This window comes from Acipenser ruthenus, chromosome 5, assembly GCF_902713425.1.
Source record: "Acipenser ruthenus chromosome 5, fAciRut3.2 maternal haplotype, whole genome shotgun sequence".
NCBI lineage: Eukaryota > Metazoa > Chordata > Actinopteri > Acipenseriformes > Acipenseridae > Acipenser > Acipenser ruthenus.
In genome coordinates, this window is record NC_081193.1 from 509,298 (window position 1) to 536,258 (window position 26,961).

The 26,961-nt window shown below is 42.2% G+C and overlaps 1 protein-coding gene across 1 annotated transcript in view; it reads left to right on the plus strand.

The window, feature by feature from the left end:
- Nucleotides 1-808: 808 nt before the first annotated feature.
- Nucleotides 809-26,961, plus strand: part of LOC117402830 (ADP-dependent glucokinase-like) — a 30,910-nt gene continuing 4,757 nt past the window's right edge. The window contains exons 1-5 of the mRNA XM_034004341.3: nt 809-1,566; nt 15,069-15,228; nt 18,781-18,971; nt 19,116-19,212; nt 20,325-20,461. Of these exons, the coding sequence (XP_033860232.3) occupies nt 1,368-1,566; nt 15,069-15,228; nt 18,781-18,971; nt 19,116-19,212; nt 20,325-20,461 (784 nt within the window). The 5' untranslated portion in view covers nt 809-1,367. The remainder of the gene's footprint in view (nt 1,567-15,068; nt 15,229-18,780; nt 18,972-19,115; nt 19,213-20,324; nt 20,462-26,961) is intronic.

Below are 26,961 nucleotides of genomic sequence, written 5' to 3' on the forward strand. Positions count from 1 at the left end.
TATTATTATTATTATTATTATTATTTTTTATTTCTTAGCAGACGCCCTTACGACTTACAGTCGTAAACAAAAATACACTTCAAGAATCACAGTACAAGTAATAATACAATTAAGAGCAAGATAAATACAATGACTTTGGTTCTAGCAAGTACAAGTATGACAAAATACGATTCAATAACGGAACAGATAAGTGTCAGTGATAGTTACATCAGGATATAATTAAATACAAAATACTACAGATTAAATAACACTTGACAGATTACAGTACTCTAAAGTACAGGATTAAATGCAGTAAAATAGGGGGCAGGTAAGAGCAAGTAAAGCGCATTTAATGAAGAACAGTCAACTGTTCCAGTGGATCAAATACAAACAATAGCGTTGTTCTTAAAACATTGTCAGTAAATTAATAGTTAAAAAAACACTAACAAACAATACAATGTTTTTGTAAAAATATATTTTCCAGCCACTAAAGGCAAAAGAGACCTTCCCGTTATATTTTAGTGGGTACAGCTTGGCTACACATAGCCTCATTAAATTGTGTTACGTGCTGGGGTACAAAAAGGCCAGAACGCTGTGCAGACCCAGGCACACATCTGGAGCACCCTGTGTAATGTACAATATAGCATGCCTCCTTGGACACTGATAAAAGACATTGAGAAGACAGCTATGGCGCTGCCCATATCATGCTGATTTGACCAATGCGGCCAGCTGGTGTAAGTATCTTGGAACGTAGCATTTGCATCATCCAGCTATCTCAAGGTTAATGTATTTCCATCGCAATGTGTATCGTTGTTAATCGTTGCAACGCATGCTGGTTATTCCATTGGAGCTGTAATGCCCGAGGTCTTCCTGTTTCCATGGAACTGAATACCGACATTGAAAGAGGAGGAATTCTTTAATGAGCATTCTACATTAAGTACATGGTTAATTTTCTATCCAAATGAATTAGACAAGTTTCTGAGCTGGTAATTCCAAGTGTAAATATTTCTTACAAGAATTCACAACGTCCCTAAATAACATAGCCACTGTCAGAGTGGGGGAGGGTGCGGTGACAACTATACAGAGGCACAAAAGTAAATATGCGTTGTTCTTTTTTTAACCATACCTCATACTTTACCTCAAGTTTATCCATGTATTTACATTGTTAAAACGCAGCATGTGCATTGACAATAGCCAGGAAACGAAGTTCCCGTGTTTTACTCGTGCATTGTTTGTTGAGCAGCTCTACTTCCGCTTTGCTGTCACTCCCCCTGGCTGCAGACTGTGTGTTCGTGTTCTGCTTCTAGGTCGGTGGTTTATCTGTGTGTGTGTAAGTGCTACTTGATCGTCTCCGTGTGTATTGTTGTTCGTTTACCTTGGCGTTTGACATGGCGAATGGACGGAACACCAGCAGTCTTGTGAGATACGGAACCGTCGTGTCTGTTCTGGTGGTTCTGTTGGCTTTGTGGTACCGATCACCCGTACAGAATTCACTCGACCAAAGGCTTGACACCGTTTTAACATCGCTGCTGAGAGCCGAGAGTAAAGTGGACACAGACTGCTTTCGCAGACCCAAAGTGGCAATAGGTAAGCAAATATTATTACTCCTGTTAAGTTATAAAATGTATTTTAAATTATTTTTCGAAATTTGTAACGCTCGCGGTGTCATACAATTCATAAATAAATAAGTATCCTGGGCTACGCGGTAGGATGAATGTACTAGAAAAGTGCGCGCATGTCAAGACTAGGTTTACTGCAACATCATTTTAACACTATTAATTTGATCAGTTTAATGTATTGTGATGTATAGTCTTATTTTATCTTTAAATAGGACAGGTACAAAAACATATTTCCTCCTAAATTATAATCTGTATTCCATGACAAAGCAGTTGTACTAAAATAAAATGTAAATGTAGTATTTTGTGGTGTGTGTTTTTGTTTTAAATACTGAGATTTGCACACTTACTGTACAGTATTCTGAAAACAGAGAGGTCAGTTGGTTACGCTCTGGCAATTTTCCAGTTATGCTGGTAAAACTAGTTTTAAACCTTGAAGAGCGACATTTTCAGAGACTTGCCATTGTGCTGTGTCAGCATGAATTTGCATTAGTCTCACAATTCACGATCGACTTGTATCTCTGTCTCCAGTTTCTTGTCGGCCCATTTTCTAAATGACTGTATTTCATGCAAAATATAAAGCCTTACACAAGTCAAAAATTAAAGTTAAAAAATGTGTGTCATGAAAAGTGAACGATAAGTATGTATGCATGCAAAGAATGTTTACCATCCAGACACCGTTTTTACTGATACTCTCAATTAGTAAAACATTTCCTCACGTTTCATCACAATAGGAGGATGTAGTAACTTTTCATCACAATTGGGTCTCGATAAAACTCAGTGTGCCATACGTATTCCCCATTGTATCCTGGCGTCAGTTCCTGCATCATGGGAGAATGCTGGACAGGCAAGGCAGCTGTAACTCATATTCTTGGAACAGCCCCAAACCAGCACCAATTTACATAGTTTCCATTTACCACCAGGGGCTGAGGCGCGTTTTTAAATGTAGAATGATGGTAAAATACCTTGTATTCTAGTATGTGTAGATCTGATCTAGTTCACTATTCTAGTATGTATAGATCTGATCTAGTTCACTATTCTAGTATGTATAGATCTGATCTAGTTCACTATTCTAGCATGTGTAGATCTGATCTAGTTCACTATTCTAGCATGTGTAGATCTGATCTAGTTCACTATTCTAGCATGTATAGATCTGATCTAGTTCACTATTCTAGCATGTACAGTTGTGATCTAGTTCACTATTCTAGCATGTATAGATTTGATCTAGTTCACTATTCTAGCATGTGTAGATCTGATCTAGTTCACTATTCTAGCATGTGTAGATCTGATCTAGTTCACTATTCTAGCATGTATAGATCTGATCTAGTTCACTATTCTAGCATGTACAGTTGTGATCTAGTTCACTATTCTAGCATGTACAGTTGTGATCTAGTTCACTAGTTTAGTATGTACAGTTCTGATCTAGTTCACTAGTTTAATATGTACAGTTCTGATCTAGTTCACTAGTTTAGCATGTACAGTTCTGATCTAGTTCACTAGTTTAGCATGTACAGTTCTGATCTAGTTCACTAGTTTAGCATGTACAGTTCTGATCTAGTTCACTAGTTTAGCATGTAAAGTTCTGATCTAGTTCACTAGTTTAGTATGTACAGTTCTGTTTAACTTGCAAACAGTAGAACACACAGCTGCTAGACCCATGTCGACTTACTGGATATGCAGGCAGCAAGATACCATTTCATTTATTATTATTATTATTATTTGTTTATTTAGCAGACGCCTTTATCCAAAGCGACTTACAGAGTCTAGGGTGTGTGAACTATGCATCAGCTGCAGAGTCACTTACAATTACGTCTCACCCGAAAGACGGAGCACAAGGAGGTTAAGTGACTTGCTCAGGGTCACACAACATTTAATACCTCCATAGAGGAAATGTAATAAAAAGTGTTCCCATTTACCTACAAAGCACATGGAAATCAAAGCACCCATCACAGAGTGACTTCACTGCTGCTTAATATATTGGAGCTAGTTGTTTATTTGCTTTCAAAGCGATCTCCAGTTGCACTTTAGCCCTGAGGTGTAGCTGGCAGTGCTAGCTCTTGGTGCTTCAGGTCAGCATTTGCTAATCATTCATCGCAGAGTTTGTGAAGGTGGAGTCCACTTCTTTATCTGTCAGTCATTCCTGTGGCAATTCTCTGAGAAGCTGCAAGCACTGATCTGTCTGATAGTTCAACAGCACCTTGTGAGAAGCTGCACACACTGATCTGTGATAGTTCAACAGCACCTTGTTCTTGTGTCTTTGCTGACTGTCCTTCTGCTGTGGTCAAAAGTTTAGCATCACCTAGAATTTTAGGATTGAGAGATTACTTTTATTTTATTATTTTTTTTTTTAAACTACAGTACGCCCTTCATTAAAACGAACCTTCGGCTATAACGAACCTGGCCACTGGACTCCAAATAAAAGATCATATAAACACACACGGTCAACATCCCGTGCACACCTCCCCAGCGAAGTCAACACACTGTCAACATCCCGGTCTGTATGCACGGGATGCCACCTCCACAGGGAAGTCAACACACTGTCAACATCCCGGTCTGTATGCACGGGATCCCACCTCCGCAGTGAAGTCAACACACTGTCAACATCCCGGTCTGTATGCACGGGATGCCACCTCCACAGGGAAGTCAACACACTGTCAACATCCCGGTCTGTATGCACGGGATGCCACCTCCACAGGGAAGTCAACACACTGTCAACATCCCGGTCTGTATGCACGGGATCCCACCTCCGCAGTGAAGTCAACACACTGTCAACATCCCGGTCTGTATGCACGGGATGCCACCTCCGCAGTGAAGTCAACACACTGTCAACATCCCGGTCCGTATGCACGGGATGCCACCTCCGCAGGGAAGTCAACACACTGTCAACATCCCGGTCTGTATGCACGGGATCCCACCTCCGCAGTGAAGTCAACACACTGTCAACATCCCGGTCTGTATGCACGGGATGCCACCTCCGCAGTGAAGTCAACACACTGTCAACATCCCGGTCCGTATGCACGGGATGCCACCTCCGCAGTGAAGTCAACACACTGTCAACATCCCGGTCTGTATGCACGGGATGCCACCTCCACAGTGAAGTCAACACACTGTCAACATCCCGGTCTGTATGCACGGGATGCCACCTCCACAGTGAAGTCAACACACTGTCAACATCCCGGTCTGTATGCACGGGATGCCACCTCCACAGTGAAGTCAACACACTGTCAACATCCCAGTCTGTATGCAAGGGATCCCACCTCTGCAGTGAAGTCAACACACTGTCAACATTCCGGTCTGTATGCACGGGATGCCACCTCCACAGTGAAGTCAACACACTGTCAACATCCCGGTCTGTATGCACGGGATCCCACCTCCACAGTGAAGTCAACACACTGTCAACATCCCGGTCTGTATGCACGGGATCCCACCTCCACAGTGAAGTCAACACACTGTCAACATCCCGGTCTGTATGCACGGGATGCCACCTCCACAGTGAAGTCAACACACTGTCAACATCCCGGTCTGTATGCACGGGATGCCACCTCCACAGGGAAGTCAACACACTGTGAACATCCCGGTCTGTATGCACGGGATGCCACCTCCACAGGGAAGTCAACACACTGTGAACATCCCGGTCTGTATGCACGGGATCCCACCTCCGCAGTGAAGTCAACACACTGTCAACATCCCGGTCCGTATGCACGGGATGCCACCTCCACAGTGAAGTCAACTCTTTTGTCTTAATAAAAAGCGCACGCTGTGTAAATATACATCCAAAACGAAAATAATTTTATGTTGCAACAAAGCTGGTAACTATATTGATCGTTTGAAAAAAGTAGTAACGCAGGCATGTCTGTCGTGAATATAGGATGTCAAAAAACACATTTTTGGTTTGTTCAGCAAGGATGTGGCAAGCAAAATTGATTAAGGAAAAAAACAACAACAGAAAAACTTGATGAACTTTTCATGTCAAACTTCATGTCGGGATGATTTGGAATAAAAGCTCACTTTGGGATTCTGTTGGATTAAGATTTGATGCACTTTGAAACGATTCGTGTCAGATTGATTTTGAATAAAAGTTCAGCTTCAGTTTGGGATTTTTGCTTTCTGTACTGCGTTTTAATTTTTAATCCGAATAGGATAAAGCAAAGGCAGAATACTGCAGACATGAGACAAACGGGTACATGCAATTCTACTTTTATTCACAATCTCATCTCATTAACTTATTCCAACAGTTTATCGTTCATTTTGATTGTTCTTTTGCTATAACAACCCCTCGATATAACGAACAAAGGGCTTGGACCCCAACAGGTTCGTTATAACGAGGTTTGTACTGTACATGACAATCTTTTATTTAACATCATATGATGTAACTTTAAAAAGAGGATGGTGAGTAAGTAGATTCAAGAAACTGCACAGAGTCCTTTTCTTCACTCAGTTGTTAGGTTTATTGAAATATGCAGGGAGTCTGGTCCCAGGTACAGGACAAACAGAATACTCGTTCTTACAATTGTTGCATGACATTAAATACCCTTCTGCATAGGTGTCTTTCTCCTCCTCTTTCTCTGACACTTAACCAATAGAAAAGGTACAACTCATTATCCTGTTACCATACATTTAATTTTGTGTGAGTGTGTGTGTGTGTGTGTGTGTGTGTGTGTGTGAGTCTAGTGTGACGACCTCTGAACTCAGTGCATTCCTCAAACCCCTGGTGCCCCAAAAAGGTCCATACATCTTGTTTTTGTCATCTTCTCTCCGTTTTGCCTTAGACCCTTCAAGTCCAGTAGTATTATCTCTTACTCTCCTTGTGAACCTCTTGGTCCAACGGCAGCCCCTGGGAGCCTTCTAGCCCCTTTATGCTTTGTATTCCTAAAAGTCTTAGAGCCTAGCCCCTCCTGGTCCACAGCACCAATATCTTGTTAGCTTGCAGTCAATGTTGGACAAGAAGCTTGTAGACACAAGGTCTCTTATCAATTGTTAGCAGTACATGCAATTTGAACCAAACAGTCTGCTATCTGCAATATTAGTTTCTTTTCAGAAAAGAACACCAGTATAGCTCTGCCAGTCCACATGCGTAGCAAACTGCTAATCAATTCTCAATCCATGTTTTCCAACATACCCTACTTTTAAAATATAAGATGGAGGGGGGTGACCCGCTACAACCAAGTTGCTGACGTGATCCCGAGCCCTCAGATGTCCTCTTCGCTGGTTCTGAGTAATCACATCAAGTACCGTGTTTGTATAATATATTATAGTGAAGTATGTTCCTCTCATTCTAAGTCTCTCCATTATGTGTAGGTATCTACCTTGCCTTTGCTGTTTCTCCATGTAAGTATGTCATGAGCAAAAAAACAAACAAAAAAACAAACAAACATACTTAAAAATAATACAAAAAATGAAAAATAAACATACAGTAAACATACAGAAAAATACAGTAAATACAGTTTATCACTGTACACAGGTATTATTTCTTATTCATGGTGGCTCCCAGTAAGTTTACAGTTTCCCATCTGCCAATGGTCCTTTCTAACTGTCGATGTTGTTTTTTCCACCAAAAACACTGAATGCTATTCCACAAAATCAATACTATTATTATTAACAGTATTATTAAAACAACATAATCCCCAAAAGTGTGCCCTAAGGCCTGTCCTGACCATCCATATCGTTTCAATACGGTGGCTTTTAATTGTGCCAAATCAACTTCGACCTTAGCTTTGAGCAGCTTCTGTTCCGCTCTTTGTAGGGCTATTTTAACCAATTTGTGCACTTGAGAAAAAATGACCAAATATGAATCTAGATATGTGTCATCCCACCAAGCGGTAATTTGGAACTCCTCTGCTTCAGGTTCAGGTATATATATATCTCCAATCTGAACTGCATGTGTTGGAGAAAAACAAAATCCTGGAGAAGTCTGACAAGTTAAATCTCCATATTTAAAATTGGTATGGTTACTCAACACACACCATTGATATTTCCCAACCTGCACTGCTTTTTTCCACCCCTCTAGTGGAAGTACCTCTAATTCAGTGCTTATATGTCTATTAATTCCGGTGATTGCAGGACACCGGCAAACTACATGACTATTTGTTTCATAACAACATGCTTCATGCACCACACCACTCCAGTTCCCTCGCTGAACTTTCCATGTAGCCTTTTCCCAAACTATCACTGTCTCATTGTGTAGTACTCCTATCGGTCTAATCTTCAAACTGTCTTTATACTGGTTATTAGGATCCAGGTATGGTATTGAGAGATAGAACCCTATGTGACCAGGTGGTTCCTTGCCATTCTCCTTTGGCCACACTAAACTAGCTCCTAGGAGGTCAGTCTGATCAGGGTGGATCATTGCCAACCTCAACCTGAGTTCCTCCTGTGCATGTCTAGGTACCACTCTTAGCCTAATGTCCATTATTTCTTCCTTCATTGTTTTTAAAAGGTCACCCGCAAATATTCTACAATCTATTGCTTTGGTCAAATTGCGCAGGGCTCCCTCTGTTCCATCCATTAGCTCATATATAGCTGTACCCTGGAGCCTAATCCCTTGATTTACATACATCTGTCCATTCCCCAATCTTTCCATTTCTTTTCCCACAGCACTTGACATTTGATAAATATCCCAGCTGTTTGCAACAGAATTTCCTGCACCAAACCATCCTGCTATTTCATCAAAAAGTCCCCTCTTCCTACGTTTCTCATTACCTTCATACATTCGTTCGCCTATTCGCTCTTTGTAATCTCTTATTGTACTACCTATTTCCCTTTGAAGCCAATTCTGGATATTGGTGTGTTGCTTGCAATGCTGTTCAAACATAACAGTTAGATTTGTGAAATTATACATTACACACGATAATACTATATTCACATCATCCAAAACAGTTTTTCTTTCTAGTCCGAGAATGATACCTTCCCGAGGTAGGAGGTGCAAAGGGGACATACTTTCGTAGTGATTTTACCTCGATAGTACGGTTTACTGCCCTGTTTCAAGAAATTAGATCACCCTGCATGGAACAAGTGTAAATTACTGACGTACTCAACTCCTTACAGCAATCTATGCCTCCCAATTTCACCCACCCGTCCTGCTCTTTAGCTACGCGGTGCAGTGTTGGTTTAACTCTGTAAGCTCATAATCACATCTTCTATCCGAAACTACAGTACTCTCAGAATAAACTCTATGTTCCAGCTGTGGATCCCCATCCTCTTGATCAGAACCACACTCATGTTGCTCTAACACATTTAGGTGCATCATTATTTTTAACCTGTATGTTAAATTACATCTTTCTAGAATCCAATATTCTAGACCATCTCAATCTTATGATACACTTAAAACTGATTAAAACCTAAAACTATAACTTCAAAAATGATCACTATGCATTGAACAAGTACTAAAATAGTGCCTCATTTTAGACATATTCAACACTACAGCATATCATTCAAAGTTCACATGATTTCCACAATTAATGTCTAATATAGGTAACCATATTTTTCAGTAGAACAGCTGTTTTCAATTGGTATTTCCATTCAACATAGGATGTCCCATTACCTTACAAGTACATATTAATATAGTCTTATGTTCCTAACAACACTCCAAATAATCCATTGCAAGACACCAACCATTTTACCTCCCTACCATGGATGGCAGATACAATGTCTTAACAATACCACTCTTAAGTGTCATGAACAACACAAACTCCATACTCCCAGTGCCTCTAGAGGTCAATGGTACAACCTTTGCAGTTTTTGTTATTTTACTGAATGTGATTAGTAATAAATTACATGAGACCTTCCCATCTCTGCACTCCAGGATCGCTGACATATTACCTTTAGTATCTTTAAACTAAGACAAATCTTTTCACCAATCATACATCTATACCCCAAGTTTATAATACGTAGTTTCATTATCAGGTATGTTAACTGAAATTAACAGTCCCCATTACATCCCCAAAAATGTCACTTTAACGTCATCATAATTTCTTCTTTTGATATGCAGACTGGAATGGTTCCCCATATGTAAGAATGTCTCTGTGGTTTCAGATACTTCCTCATGACCGTCTCTCAGCAACTTACACTCTTGTTCCAGATATATGGTAGAGCTTAATTACTACATATCATGGACAAGCATTGTAAAGTTCTGCAGGTTAATATGTACAGTTCCTGTTTGCATATCCAAATTGTCCCACAAGTGTATTGGAACTTTCTGCACAAACTCTTCTGAAATGGTCCTCTCAGTTCCGATGAACAGCATTGTGCTTCCATTCCACATAAACGCCATCAGTATTATCTCGGAACCTGTGGAGAACAAGTGCAGTATTTATTCTTTTGATTAATATCTGATTTAATTTCAAAAAGGTTAATTCTTGAATAGTCTCTTTTTCATCTGCATTGATAATGTTATTGCAATTCTAAGAATCGCCAATGTCTGTTAATTCTATCTTGTATTTTTCTCAGAACCTATGTCCACCCCATATCGTGAACATAATATAAAATATCAGTTCCAGCATGAACCTGTAGGAGAAGAGAAAAGCCTTAGACCTGTGTCTGTACTCTGAAAGTAACTACAAATCTCTATCTGCTTCATTGCTCACAATTACTACTCTAAACTAACTGCATCAGTACCCTTAGGAATTTCCGTTCTCCAGCAGGCTTGCTTATCAGTGAAACTAGTTTTCACTCCCTCATTTTTGTATTGCCAATTTCAAATTGGTTTCTCCCAGTTTGTCCATTATCTCATATGAACCTCCCCAATCAGCCTTCCAACCCCCCGCTTTTTTTTTTTTTTTAACTTTTTAAATTTGAATGGAGACCCTGTGTGGGGTTGGAATCAGTGCATGTTTTAATGCCTCAATTCAGGTGTTCATAGAGGGTGACAGCTAGTTTGCTGTATCCTTCCATGAAGTCCTGACAGAATCCAAATATGCCCAAAAAGATCTAAGGGGCAGATTTTTAATCAGCTTTTTATTTCCTGGGTCAGGTGTGTGTCCTCCAGTTTCCACCTGTACTCCTAAGAAACAAACAGATGATTTCATTAATGCAGCTTTCTTTAGATTTAATTTGAGAGCAGCGTGCTCCTCCAGCAACAGATAGTTCTTCTCCGCAGTTCCCATTGCAACAGTATGTCGTCCACATACTGTATGATATTACCTAGTTGAGAACAGTTCTGTAAGATGTTAGTCATACATTGATCTCTCCCTTCTTGGCAAGACGTCCAGAGCACATATCACAATAACAGTTGAAAAGAAAGTTTACAAAGAAATGTATTCAAACGTTAATGTTTCCCAATAACGCATACAGAAATAAAAGTACTGCCTATTCTTGCTGCAATTAATAACAGCATCCTTTTAGCAGATCAAAATAAATCAGGATCTATTATAGAAATAGTCCAGTGAGAAAGAAAATGTGTGTGCACATAAACCTGACCTTCATGAGCACCTGTTTATGATGCTTCCTTTTTAGAATGTGATCCACAAGCTCTACCAACCCAGAGCTCTTTGGGTGCCAGAGGACATGGAATCACTGTACTTCGCCAACCAGGGCGCAGGTTGCTTCATGCTTAAGCCAGCGAATATTGATTTGATTAATTTACACGGGCGTTTCCCCATGGTCAATCCTACCAAGTGCATTTGTATTACTGTGAGTGCATAATTACTTTTGCTACTGCGACTGTCTGTTCTGTATTAGACAGTGAGAAGTTGACTTTATTTTGCATCACAATATTTCCATTAGTTCAGCCTCCTGTGCTGAACTTCCACAAAAGAGTATTCATACCCTATATTCACAGACAAACACACAAACATTAACCAACAGACTGTCTATCATACCAATATCACAATCCATCAATCCAGCAGTCCTATACTGCACCATCAATAATCTTATGTCACTCGCGATTTATTCATGTTTCAGTTATCACATTAATCTAATTATCATCACCTCTCCTGCAAGAAGCTCCGTAAAATACTAATTGTAACCAACATAAACAAAACACATCGTACACATGTGTGCAAACATCCCATTTCACATCACTCGCGTAGCTCTGAGTGACACTGCTTTTGTCTCCTGCATCACTGCATTCTGATGCCTTAGCAGAAGTTGAAATCCCTGTAGATCACTCTGATATCGATTGTGACCTCTTTTTCCCCATTTGAATTGTATTTTATGCTTTCTAACAATTCAACTTTTTTTTTCTTCTACTCGTAGTGTGCTTTAGCAACATCAGAATAAACCCAGTTAATACTGATAACATCAGTGCTTTATTAAACTACGTGTTTTCCATTCAAAGAGAATGCAATCTCCCTGTTTAATTCAACATGAACTAAACAATCATTAATAAACAGACCCCTTAAATAAAACATCGTTTTAACTCTGCACTTTTTTTAGCTACACCAATAATACAAACTCTACCACTCATGTGATCTTGGTTTCAAATATGTATTCATAGGTGATTCATAAAATTCACCCGTGTCTTAAACATAAAATTCACTCTCAAACAAACACTTAACATTCATTCATGAAAATATTTTTAAAATATTTCCAGGTCGATAATTTAATTTGTTTCAGATTTATTGATCTCCAAAAACATTTGTTCTCTTCCTAAAAGTCTTTTTATTTTTTAGTCGTGTAACAGTGATCTATTCTCATAGTCTTTTCTCTCTCTGCCCAAATATGGTCACGCAAGTTTTTTTCCTATTCCTCCCTGAATCTGTGACCAGGGAGACACAGACCCTGCGTACCAAACCAATACCACCACTTTCTTTTCAAGTAAACCCTCTATCAGAAAGACAATGTTCCTCTTGTTTACCAATATAATCCTGAACAAACTATTAATTGTTGCTTTGTATATTTGTGTTATTGTTTTAGTTCAAAGGTTGGCCATTCCTTTGCATTCAAACACTAACACAATACAAATAACTCATCAGTTAACATGGGTCTCTTTCCCTTATCAAACCCTCTTATGATCGAGGCAAGACAATAAGTATTCATGCTGGTTCTTAGTACATAGTTTTTCTAAGATGTTACTTTATCTCCACGCTTAAGCAAAATCAGAATTACTCAAACAATCATTAATAAGCAACTTCTTAATTACATTTTAATGTGACCTTTTAATTTTACAGTTTTTTTTGTTTTGTTTTTTTGTGGGCTACCAGTTTTGAATTTCCTTTGTCTTTTTCTTCTTTCGAGACACACACTCCTGATCTTTCACATGAACATGTACATTACTGTTCTGTACATAGCTTCCCTTTTTGCCATGTTTTAACACATAGTCTATGTTCCATATTCTCCAGTCATCCATTCGATGACCGTCACTATTATCTTCTAACATATTTGGAGTTGATCAGACTCCCAACAAAACACAAAACTAACAAAAAAAACTTGTTTTTAGTTTTGTCTTGTTTTTACCAATAGTCTGTGTTTAAAGCTATGCTTAACGAAGCATAAACTTTTATTTTGGTTTATTGCACATTTAATTTACACTTTTGTATGTGCTATTTGGGCTTAACTGGAACTTATTGTCTGATTGTTCCTTATCTGTACCACCTAATGTGGACAGTTAAATAAGAGGCTTATCCTATTGCCCCCTTATCGTGACTTATAAACCAAACAGTAAAAACAAAGACAAAACAGGTGTACCAAACCCTCTCAAAAACAAACATAAAACATAAATCCGAGTATGCCCGTACCTGTTGAGCTATACAAGTCCGTGTAACTAGTCCAATAGACTCTACTGGCACGTCATAACACTACACGATTTACTCCGACTTTTTTAAGAATCCAGAGGTCCTCTTTCATACCTAAAGTCCTAATAGTCAATACACTTTTAGTTCAGCGGTCAATCTCTCTTGACTTAACTAATTGTGTCCTCAATGTACATGAATTATCAAAAAGTCCTCTTTCATATTCTACCCTTGATTCTCACTACATTCTAAACACTGCATATAAAACAATAAACCAGTAACTACTCACCAATGTACGTGGTTATATGTTCGAGCTGAAGTCCTGATTCAAAGATTCTCCACACCGTCTGGTCAGAAGTTAGAAGCAGTCTCTGTCCATTCGCTTTGTCCTGGTCCTGTGCGCACGGGATTCAGGCTGGGCAAATGGGTTTCTCTGCAGTCAGGTACAAACCCCCCCGGTTTTTTGGAAAAAAAAATTTCAGGAAACAGTCCACAGGTGGCTCGCCAAATGATGTAACTTTAAAAAGAGGATGGTGAGTAAGTAGATTCAAGAAACTGCACAGAGTCCTTTTCTTCACTCAGTTGTTAGGTTTATTGAAATATGCAGGGAGTCTGGTCCCAGGTACAGGACAAACAGAATACTCGTTCTTACAATTGTTGCATGACATTAAATACCCTTCTGCATAGGTGTCTTTCTCCTCCTCTTTCTCTGACACTTAACCAATAGAAAAGGTACAACTCATTATCCTGTTACCATACATTTAATTTTGTGTGAGTGTGTGTGTGTGTGTGTGTGTGTGTGTGTGTGAGTCTAGTGTGACGACCTCTGAACTCAGTGCATTCCTCAAACCCCTGGTGCCCCAAAAAGGTCCATACATCTTGTTTTTGTCATCTTCTCTCCGTTTTGCCTTAGACCCTTCAAGTCCAGTAGTATTATCTCTTACTCTCCTTGTGAACCTCTTGGTCCAACGGCAGCCCCTGGGAGCCTTCTAGCCCCTTTATGCTTTGTATTCCTAAAAGTCTTAGAGCCTAGCCCCTCCTGGTCCACAGCACCAATATCTTGTTAGCTTGCAGTCAATGTTGGACAAGAAGCTTGTAGACACAAGGTCTCTTATCAATTGTTAGCAGTACATGCAATTTGAACCAAACAGTCTGCTATCTGCAATATTAGTTTCTTTTCAGAAAAGAACACCAGTATAGCTCTGCCAGTCCACATGCGTAGCAAACTGCTAATCAATTCTCAATCCATGTTTTCCAACATCATATAATCAAAGAAACTACAAAATGATATCGCAAAAGTCTACCAGAAGCCATAATAGTAGTACAGTGTTTCATGTTAGATTTCAAAATGTCACATTTTTCTGTTTTTGTCAGTTTTCTGTTAAGTATATGGAAAACTACAAAGCGGTGTGTAATTGAATGTGTTAACGTAGCATTATTCAGCAGGTTTCATTCGACTTTAAGAAGCAGAATGAGTTCATTCTGTGTGTTCTTGCACACAATGATATAAGCCTCCTGGAGGTCTGTCTTTATTTTCCTCTTACATTTGTATCTGAATCTTGATAACTGCTCATCCAACACCATCTGGACATCCTTTAGCAGTTTTATTTTGTTTGCATTGCTGAGAATAGTTTGTCATGCATGTTCAGTTTCATTCCCAATATTTATAGCCCAGGATGTGAATACAAATATCAAAGCACTTGTGATTGTGTTGAAAAAATACAGTAAAACTCAGGTACATGTATTTATGTAGCAGGGTGCCTGTCAGGCCTTGTGACGCTTCCTTCAGTGAATGTTTGTTTTTTAGGTTTTGGTGGCTGTGTGGACATTATTGTCGATGGCGTCAAGCTCTTAAACGAGATTGGTCTTAAACCCAGTAAAACTCCCTTCCATCACGACTGCATTGAAAGCAGGGAGCAGCTCTCCCAGAGCTTTGCATACTTCTTTCCACCCGGAGCAGCCTCTGAGTAAGTGAATACAAAGCATGCAGTGCTCTCAGCTCTGTAATTCATGCAGCATTCATTCCTGTGGGTTGGGGTTGGGGTTGGGGTTGGGGTTGGGGTTGGGGGGGTTGGTATTGGGGTTGGGGTTGGGGTTGGGGTTGGGGAGGGGGAGGGGCAGGGGCAGGGGGAGGGGGGTGGGATGTTGGGGTTGGGTTGGGGTTAGGGGGTGGGATGTTGGGGTTGGGGTTGGGTTTGGGGGGGAGGGGGTTGGCAGTGATCCAGGGCTCAGCTTTGGTTCCCTTTCCATCTTGCATATGAATACAGCAGCCTCTGATTAACCATCTCACCACTGCCTTACCTGCAGAAGTGGAAGCATGGGAATGTAAAAGGGCGTGGTCTTGACTGGTTGTGCCTCAGGTGTATTCAACGTTGATTTGGCGTTGTCCCATTTACAATGAAATATTTAATTTGCAGCCACATTTATTTTAACATCCGCCACATTTGAGAAACTGTTAACGAAATACACTTTGTATACTTCTGCTGTACAACCACAGCACATTTTTCAATTTTTTTTTCATGTTTAAGAACATTTCTGTCAGATTTAATTTCCCTTGTACTACTGTCGAGATCAGTTTTATATTGAATTATTTTTCTGTTCACTGAAGGACATCCTCAAATTTACAAAAGAGAGGAGGCCATTGAGCTCATCAGTGCTTGTATTGTTCCTATTCCCTAATTAATCCATGATCTTCATCTGGTCCCTAATTAATCCATGATCTTCATCCAGTCCCTGATTAATCCATGAACTTCATCCAGTCCCTGATTAATCCATGAACTTCATCTAGTCCCTGATTAATCCATGAACTTAATCTAGTCCCTGATTAATCCATGAACTTCATCCAGTCCCTGATTAATCCATGAACTTCATCCAGTCCCTGATTAATCCATGAACTTCATCTAGTCCCTGATTAATCCATGAACTTCATCTAGTCAGTTGTTAAAGTATTCCAATGACTCTGCATCAACAACGCATCACCCGTTTAATAGGCACTGGAGTGTCTGGTCCTGGTCTCTGTGCTGTGTTTAAAGTTCTGTCTGGGGTTAGCTGTGTAGTGTGTGGTGTGATGGCTTGTGTTTCCTTGCAGGATATTCCTGGCTGGGGTTAGCTGTGTGGTGTGATGGCTTGTGTTTTATGGCAGGAGATTCCTGGCTGGGGTTAGCTGTGTGGTGTGATGGTTTGTGTTTCCTTGCAGGATATTCCTGGCTGAGGTTAGCGGTGTAGTGTGTGGTGTGATGGCTTGTGTTTCCTTGGAGGAGATTCCTGGCTGGGGTTAGCTGTGTAGTGTGTGGTATGATGGCTTGTGTTTCATGGCAGGAGATTCCTGGCTGAGGTTAGCTGTGTAGTGTGTGGTGTGATGGCTTGTGTTTCCTTGCAGGAGATTCCTGGCTGGGGTTAGCGGTGTAGTGTGTGGTGTGATGGCTTGTGTTTCCTTGCAGGAGATTCCTGGCTGGGGTTAGCTGTGTAGTGTGTGGTGTGATGGCTTGTGTTTCCTTGCAGGAGATTCCTGGCTGGGGTTAGCGGTGTAGTGTGTGGTGTGATGGCTTGTGTTTCCTTGGAGGAGATTCCTGGCTGGGGTTAGCTGTGTGGTGTGATGGCTTGTGTTTTATGGCAGGAGATTCCTGGCTGGGGTTAGCTGTGTGGTGTGATGGTTTGTGTTTCCTTGCAGGATATTCCTGGCTGAGGTTAGCGGTGTAGTGTGTGGTGTGATGGCTTGTGTTTCCTTGCAGGAGATTCCTGGCTGGGGTTAGCTGTGTAGTGTGTGGTATGATGGCTTGTGTTTCATGGCAGGAGATTCCAGGCTGAGGTTAGCTGTGTAGTGTGTGGTGTGATGGCTTGTGTTTCCTTGCAGGAGATTCCTGGCTGGGGTTAGCGGTGTAGTGTGTGGTGTGATGGCTTGTGTTTCCTTGCAGGATATTCCTGGCTGGGGTTAGCTGTGTGGTGTGATGGCTTGTGTTTTATGGCAGGAGATTCCTGGCTGGGGTTAGCTGTGTGGTGTGATGGTTTGTGTTTCCTTGCAGGATATTCCTGGCTGAGGTTAGCGGTGTAGTGTGTGGTGTGATGGCTTGTGTTTCCTTGGAGGAGATTCCTGGCTGGGGTTAGCTGTGTAGTGTGTGGTATGATGGCTTGTGTTTCATGGCAGGAGATTCCTGGCTGGGGTTAGCTGTGTAGTGTGTGGTATGATGGCTTGTGTTTCATGGCAGGAGATTCCTGGCTGAGGTTAGCTGTGTAGTGTGTGGTGTGATGGCTTGTGTTTCCTTGGAGGAGATTCCTGGCTGGGGTTAGCTGTGTAGTGTGTGGTATGATGGTTTGTGTTTCATGGCAGGAGATTCCTGGCTGGGGTTAGCTGTGTAGTGTGTGGTATGATGGCTTGTGTTTCATGGCAGGAGATTCCTGGCTGAGGTTAGCTGTGTAGTGTGTGGTGTGATGGCTTGTGTTTCCTTGCAGGAGATTCCTGGCTGGGGTTAGCTGTGTAGTGTGTGGTGTGATGGCTTGTGTTTCATGGCAGGAGATTCCTGGCTGGGGTTAGCTGTGTAGTGTGTGGTGTGATGGCTTGTGTTTCCTTGCAGGAGATTCCTGGCTGGGGTTAGCGGTGTAGTGTGTGGTGTGATGGCTTGTGTTTCCTTGCAGGATATTCCTGGCTGGGGTTAGCTGTGTAGTGTGTGGTGTGATGGCTTGTGTTTCCTTGCAGGAGATTCCTGGCTGGGGTTAGCTGTGTAGTGTGTGGTGTGATGGCTTGTGTTTCCTTGCAGGAGATTCCTGGCTGGGGTTAGCGGTGTAGTGTGTGGTGTGATGGCTTGTGTTTCCTTGGAGGAGATTCCTGGCTGGGGTTAGCTGTGTAGTGTGTGGTATGATGGCTTGTGTTTCATGGCAGGAGATTCCTGGCTGAGGTTAGCTGTGTAGTGTGTGGTGTGATGGCTTGTGTTTCCTTGCAGGAGATTCCTGGCTGGGGTTAGCTGTGTAGTGTGTGGTGTGATGGCTTGTGTTTCATGGCAGGAGATTCCTGGCTGGGGTTAGCTGTGTGGTGTGATGGCTTGTGTTTCATGGCAGGAGATTCCTGGCTGGGGTTAGCTGTGTAGTGTGTGGTGTGATGGCTTGTGTTTCATGGCAGGAGATTCCTGGCTGGGGTTAGCTGTGTGGTGTGATGGCTTGTGTTTCATGGCAGGAGATTCCTGACTGGGGTTAGCTGTGTAGTGTGTGGTGTGATGGTTTGTGTTTCATGGCAGGAGATTCCTGGCTGAGATTAGCGGTGTAGTGTGTGGTGTGATGGTTTGTGTTTCATGGCAGGAGATTCCTGGCTGGGGTTAGCTGTGTAGTGTGTGGTGTGATGGCTTGTGTTTCATGGCAGGAGATTCCTGGCTGGGGTTAGCTGTGTGGTGTGATGGCTTGTGTTTCATGGCAGGAGATTCCTGGCTGAGATTAGCGGTGTAGTGTGTGGTGTGATGGCTTGTGTTTCATGGCAGGAGATTCCTGGCTGGGGTTAGCTGTGTGGTGTGATGGCTTGTGTTTCATGGCAGGAGATTCCTGTCCAATGACACTTTGTTTGACGAGCTGGTGGAAGCATCCCGAGGACTCCATGGGAATCGATGGGCTCTCGGAGGGAACGCTGCAGTCATGGCTAACCGACTGGCCTCGGAGGGGTGTGACGTGCTCCTGGGAGGCCGCTTCAGCCCAGAAGTCACTGAAGTCCTTTCTGATCACGTGACAGGTTAGAGAACGTAGTGCTTTGTGCTAATTGATTTTTTTCTGTTCAACGGTTTAGATTTTTAGGCACTAAAGGGACCCTCTTTTCTGTTTGGTGTCAGTGACTGCACTGGTACTGTATACTCACACCGTTGCTTTCTCTTTGCAGTGGCTGGGAAGCCAGTGGAGGACCCCGATATTCACTTGATTCTAGAATACCCCACTGGGGCGAAATGGGGAGAATACGTCTCCAGGAGAGCGAACAGGTCTGTAACACGGAATTACTTTTGTTTATTTTATCTTTGAAAGGCTGTGATTCACTTACTCAACATTTCCACTTCCACTAACATTTTCACTAATAAAACAGCCCTTAAATGAAGAGGTCGGCCAGGGTGTCCTGGGCTCACCGCACACCAGCGACCCCTGTAGTCTGGCTGGGCGCCTGCGGGCTTGCCTGTAAGCTGCCCGAGAGCTGCGTTATCCTCCGACGCTGTAGCTCTTGGGTGGCTGCATGGTGAGTCCGCAGTGTGAAAAAAAGCGGTCAACTGACGGCACACGCTTTGTGTGTTTGTCTTCGCCCTCCCGAGTCAGCGCAGGGGTTGTAGCGGTGAGCTGAGCCTAAAAATAATTGGCCATTCCAAATTGGGAGAAAATAATAATAAGAAATAATAATAATTGGCAATGACTAAATTTATAAAAGAAAAAAAATAGTATATTTGTATTTATGCACGAGGATTGCACAAATACTCCACATGCAGATTAAAGTGGGAATTAGTATGGAAGCACAGAATTAGTTCACGTGCAGATGTACAGAGATTCCAATTGAATGATTGATTTGCAATCGAGTCTCGGTACAGCTGCATAAAAGAGGCAGTGTTTCACTCACTCGGGGTTGGGTGTTTGGTGAGTGGAGAACAGGAGAGCACGAGAGGGACCAGCATGGTACGGTTGTTTGGGTTCGTCCACCGTTTGTTTGTTTGTTTGTTTGTTTGTCTATTTGTTTTGGCCACCGCACCGTTTAGTTTATAAAAGTGTTTGTATTTTGTTCAAACCTTTTATTTTGTTCATTCATTTATAATAAACACACAGGCAGCACATTTCACTGACCTCGCAGTCCAGTGTGTTGTGGATTTACTTCCTGACGTCACCACGGAGCGATCCGTGACAATGGGGCAGCACAGTACGAGTTGTATAATTGAGTTTATTGAATTGCTTGTGATCCACAGATCTCAAGGAGCAATTTGAACCAGCCAGACTAGCTTTTCACTGCATACGCCTGCCATTAAAGTTGAAAAGCAGTCCTGCCATTAATAAAGATGGATTATTTCAAGTCGTTTGTTTCCAGCTCTAAGCAAGCCTGGCTGTGTTTGTCACACAGGTACATCGTTCACAGCGATGACCACAACCCTCTGCTGGATTCCCTGGAGGACTTTGAGGAGCAGCTCCAGTCTTTCAGGCCCGACCTCCTTGTGATTGGTGGGCTCCAGATGATGGATAACTTTCCATTTGAAAAAGGTATTGACAGCACTCGCTATATATAACTTCCCATTTGAAAAAGGTATTGACAGCACTCGCTATAACTTCCCATTTGAAAAGGTATTGACAGCACTCACTATATATAACTTCCCATTTGAAAAGGTATTGACAGCACTCTATATATAACTTCCCATTTGAAAAGGTATTGACAGCACTCACTATATATAACTTCCCATTTGAAAAGGTATTGACATCACTCACTATATATAACTTCCCATTTGAAAAGGTATTGACAGCACTCACTATATATAACTTCCCATTTGAAAAGGTATTGACAGCACTCACTATATATAACTTCCCATTTGAAAAGGTATTGACAGCACTCACTATATATAACTTCCCATCTGAAAAGGTATTGACAGCACTCTATATATAACTTCCCATTTGAAAAGGTATTGACAGAACTCGCTATATATAACTTCCCATTTGAAAAAGGTATTGACAGCACTCGCTATAACTTCCCATTTGAAAAGGTATTGACAGCACTCACTATATATAACTTCCCATTTGAAAAGGTATTGACAGCACTCACTATATATAACTTCCCATCTGAAAAGGTATTGACAGAACTCACTATATATAACTTCCCATCTGAAAAGGTATTGACAGCACTCACTATATATAACTTCCCATTTGAAAAGGTATTGACAGCACTCGCTATAACTTCCCATTTGAAAAGGTATTGACAGAACTCACTATATATAACTTCCCATTTGAAAAGGTATTGACAGCACTCACTATATATAACTTCCCATCTGAAAAGGTATTGACAGAACTCACTATATATAACTTCCCATCTGAAAAGGTATTGACAGCACTCACTATATATAACTTCCCATTTGAAAAGGTATTGACATCACTCACTATATATAACTTCCCATTTGAAAAGGTATTGACAGCACTCACTATATATAACTTCCCATTTGAAAAGGTATTGACATCACTCACTATATATAACTTCCCATTTGAAAAGGTATTGACAGAACTCGCTATATATAACTTCCCATTTGAAAAGGTATTGACAGAACTCGCTATATATAACTTCCCATTTGAAAAGGTATTGACAGCACTCACTATATATAACTTCCCATTTGAAAAGGTATTGACATCACTCACTATATATAACTTCCCATTTGAAAAGGTATTGACAGCACTCACTATATATAACTTCCCATTTGAAAAGGTATTGACAGCACTCACTATATATAACTTCCCATTTGAAAAGGTATTGACATCACTCACTATATATAACTTCCCATTTGAAAAGGTATTGACAGCACTCACTATATATAACTTCCCATTTGAAAAGGTATTGACAGAACTCACTGTAACTTCCCATTTGAAAAGGTATTGACAGCACTCACTATATATAACTTCCCATTTGAAAAGGTATTGACATCACTCACTATATATAACTTCCCATTTGAAAAGGTATTGACAGCACTCACTATATATAACTTCCAATTTGAAAAGGTATTGACATCACTCACTATATATAACTTCCCATTTGAAAAGGTATTGACATCACTCACTATATATAACTTCCCATTTGAAAAGGTATTGACAGCACTCACTATATATAACTTCCCATCTGAAAAGGTATTGACAGCACTCACTATATATAACTTCCCATTTGAAAAGGTATTGACAGCACTCGCTATATATAACTTCCCATTTGAAAAGGTATTGACAGCACTCACTATATATAACTTCCCATTTGAAAAGGTATTGACAGCACTCACTATATATAACTTCCCATTTGAAAAGGTATTGACAGCACTCACTATATATAACTTCCAATTTGAAAAGGTATTGACAGCACTCGCTGCCACTAACACACAGTCATTTGTATTCGATCTACAACTTCTGCAAGCACAACACAACCAAAAGAAATAGTGTGTATATTTGATACTGAAACAGTAATGGACTACGTGAAAATAAGACCTACAAACTGATAGCTCTCTTTAACCTACTATCGTACCAGATTTGTTTTTTGTTTTCTTTCACAACTCCACATGAGATCTAGTCTATATAGCAAATGGAAGTGCACAGCAGGTGGGGTTCTGAATGGACGAGCACAGCAGGTGGGGTTCTGAATGGACGAGCACAGCAGGTGGGGTTCTGAATGGACGAGCACAGCAGGTGGGGTTCTGAATGGACGAGCACAGCAGGTGGGGTTCTGAATGGACGAGCACAGCAGGTGGGGTTCTGAATGGACGAGCACAGCAGGTGGGGTTCTGAATGGACGAGCACAGCAGGTGGGGTTCTGAATGGACGAGCACAGCAGGTGAGGTTCTGAATGGACGAGCACAGCAGGTGGGGTTCTGAATGGAAGTGCATGAGAATCTGAATGGACGCGCACAGCAGGTGGGGTTCTGAATGGACGAGCACAGCAGGTGGGGTTCTGAATGGACGAGCACAGCAGGTGGGGTTCTGAATGGACGAGCACAGCAGGTGAGGTTCTGAATGGACGAGCACAGCAGGTGGGGTTCTGAATGGAAGTGCATGAGAATCTGAATGGACGCGCACAGCAGGTGAGGTTCTGAGTGGACGAGCACAGCAGGTGAGGTTCTGAATGGAAGTGCATGAGAATCTGAATGGACGAGCACAGCAGGTGAGGTTCTGAATGGAAGTGCATGAGAATCTGAATGGACGCGCTCAGTAGGTGAGGTTCTGAATGGAAGTGCATGAGAATCTGAATGGACGAGCACAGCAGGTGAGGTTCTGAATGGAAGTGCATGAGAATCTGAATGGACGCGCTCAGTAGGTGAGGTTCTGAATGGACGAGCACAGCAGGTGAGGTTCTGAATGGACGCGCTCAGTAGGTGAGGTTCTGAATGGACGCGCTCAGTAGGTGAGGTTCTGAATGGACGAGCACAGCAGGTGAGGTTCTGAGTGGACGAGCACAGCAGGTGAGGTTCGGAATGGACGAGCACAGCAGGTGAGGTTCTGAATGGAAGTGCGTGAGATTCTGAATGGGCGAGCACAGCAGGTGAGGTTCTGAGTGGACGAGCACAGCAGGTGAGGTTCTGAATGGACGCACACAGCAGGTGGGGTTCTGAATGGACGAGCACAGCAGGTGAGGTTCTGAATGGACGAGCACAGCAGGTGAGGTTCTGAATGGACGAGCACAGCAGGTGAGGTTCTGAATGGACGAGCACAGCAGGTGAGGTTCTGAATGGAAGTGCGTGAGATTCTGAATGGATGCGCACAGCAGGTGAGGTTCTGAGTGGACGAGCACAGCAGGTGAGGTTCTGAATGGACGAGCACAGCAGGTGAGGTTCTGAATGGAAGTACATGAGATTCTGAATGGATGCGCACAGCAGGTGAGGTTCTGAGTGGACGAGCACAGCAGGTGAGGTTCTGAATGGACGAGCACAGCAGGTGAGGTTCTGAATGGAAGTGCGTGAGATTCTGAATGGATGCGCACAGCAGGTGAGGTTCTGAATGGACGAGCACAGCAGGTGAGGTTCTGAGTGGACGAGCACAGCAGGTGAGGTTCTGAATGGACGAGCACAGCAGGTGAGGTTCTGAATGGAAGTACATGAGATTCTGAATGGATGCGCACAGCAGGTGAGGTTCTGAATGGACGCACACAGCAGGTGAGGTTCTGAATGGACGAGCACAGCAGGTGAGGTTCTGAGTGGACGAGCACAGCAGGTGAGGTTCTGAATGGACGCACACAGCAGGTGAGGTTCTGAATGGACGCACACAGCAGGTGAGGTTCTGAATGGACGAGCACAGCAGGTGAGGTTCTGAATGGACGAGCACAGCAGGTGAGATTCTGAATGGACGAGCACAGCAGATGAGATTCGGTCTCCTGCTCCTGTTTGCCTGCTTTTGGCTTTTGTTTTTTGTTTCCGGCCAGGCTCTTCTAAAAGTTTCCCATAGTAAAAGCATAGCAAAGTGTGATCCAGTGCAGTGAAAGCATGGTAAAGCAGAGCAAAGTGTGATCCAGTGCAGTGAAAGCATGGTAAAGCAGAGCAAAGTGTGATCCAGTGCAGTGAAAGCATGGTAAAGCAGAGCAAAGTGTGATCCAGTGCAGTGAAAGCATGGTAAAGCAGAGCAAAGTGTGATCCAGTGCAGTGAAAGCATGGTAAAGCAGAGCAAAGTGTGATCCAGTGCAGTGAAAGCATGGTAAAGCAGTGCAAAGTGTGATCCAGTGCAGTGAAAGCATGGTAAAGCAGTGCAAAGTGTGATCCAGTGCAGTGAAAGCATGGTAAAGCAGTATGGTATAAAGTGTAAACTAGAAGTATATAACCATGGGAAAAGTTACTGTTCACATTTACTGTCATAAACTTTTATATGGGAGAATGTGGTTGAACAAAAGGTAAAACATAAGAAAATAAGAAAGTTTACAAACGAGAGGAGGCCATTCAGCCCATCTTGCTCGTTTGGTTGTTAGTAGCTTATTGATCCCATAATCTCATCAAGCAGCTTCTTGAAGGATCCCAGGGTGTCAGCTTCAACAACATTACTGGGGAGTTGGTTCCAGACCCTCACAATTTTCTGTGTAAAAAGGTGCCTCATATCTTCTGTTCTAAATTCCCCTTTATCTAATCTCCATTTGTGACCCCTGGTCCATGTTTCTTTTTTCAGGCCGAAAAAGTCCCCTGGGTCGACATTGTCTATACGTTTTAGAATTTTGAATGCTTGAATCAGATTGCCACGTGGTCTTCTTTGTTCAAGACTGAATAGATTCAATTCTTTAAGCCTGTCTGCATATGACATGCCTTTTAAACCTGGAAAAATTCTGGTCGCTCTTCTTTGCACTCTTTCTAGAGCAGAAATATACTTTTAGTAGTGAGGTGACCAGAACTGAACACAATATTCTAGATGAGGTAGTTGTGTCTTTATTTAAATTCAGATTCAGCAATACCAGTGGTACATTTGCATAGTTTCAGATACTGCTGGTAGACGGGAGAGACGGGAGAGACAAGGTTGGCTTGCTAACTGATGGTAACAGTGGGTAATGGGTAAATGCATCAGGGTCACTGTGTTTCTCATGGAAATAATCAGCTTTCTATCAAATAAATGATGCTTAACGCTGCAGGAAATACCCTGAACACAAACCGTGGTCTTTGGTTGTGTACCTAGCTTTCATCTTAACCTGTTCATATTCCTGTTTCTTCAGCTTCCCACTCTCCAGCGAAAAAAAACTTGTGTAGCTGAAGATGCAGAACCTGTCTCCCTGGGTGAGGGTTCTGTTAGTATTGCTCACATGTGTAGCTGACGCAGAACCTGTCTCCCTGGGTGAGGGTTCTGTTAGTATTGCTCACATGTGTAGCTGATGCAGAACCTGTCTCCCTGGGTGAGGGTTCTGTTAGTATTGCTCACATGTGTAGCTGATGCAGAACCTGTCTCCCTGGGTGAGGGTTCTGTTAGTATTGCTCACATGTGTAGCTGACGCAGAACCTGTCTCCCTGGGTGAGGGTTCTGTTGGTATTGCTCACATGTGTAGCTGATGCAGAACCTGTCTCCCTGGGTGAGGGTTCTGTTAGTATTGCTCACATGTGTAGCTGATGCAGAACCTGTCTCCCTGGGTGAGGGTTCTGTTAGTATTGCTCACATGTGTAGCTGATGCAGAACCTGTCTCCCTGGGTGAGGGTTCTGTTAGTATTGCTCACATGTGTAGCTGAAGATGCAGAAAGCATGTTTCTATGCCTTGGATGCGCCACCATGTCCATGCTGACGCTGCTTGTAGTCAGGCCTTGTTTTTTACTTGTGGAAGAAAGCACATGTAACTTGTGTAATGTTTTTGATTATTATGTTACTAAGCCAAACATAAAAACTTAATGCAGCCGTTTCTTTAATGAATTGGGGTTCTGTGTGTTTTGAGATCTTGTCAGCTTAAAGTAACTCAACAGCTTGTCTTGTGTGAAAGTCTTTAGCTTGTACAGTACAGTGTAAAGGCCAGTCCGCAGCAGTACTCTGCAGTGCTTCATGCAGGGTCTCGGCAGGGGCAGTAGCTGTAGGGGATTCACAAGCTGTATTCCGACAGTGTCATTCTAGTCACCCCCAGGATGATTCGAATGGAATTCCGTAGTGTTCATGGAATTAGAACAGAGGTCTATCCTGATTTGTATGAGCCGCATTATTTCCCTGTTTCACAGCGACATTTACATTGCCCATAGCCGTGTCTATATGTGTTTCAATGAAGCTCTTCTAGAATGAAGGTTTTGCATTGTTGCTATGCCTGAGACGTGTCCTTCCACATCTCTGAGTTTGATCTACGCATGGGAATGTGCACGTCTTAAAACACCCCTATCCACCCTCAAGGGGTGGTCATGAATTAAAAGCCATGATAACCAGGATGCAGTGCCACCCCTGTGAATGTATCCAGTGCCTGCTCTGCAAGTGCAGCTATACTTGTCATTCTGTTGCAATGAATACCACAGCTCTGCCTGCTCTAGCACATGTTCCCAACATGTATGGAGTGCCTGGTCTGCTTGTTGTGAAGCAGCAGGGATGTGGGAAGC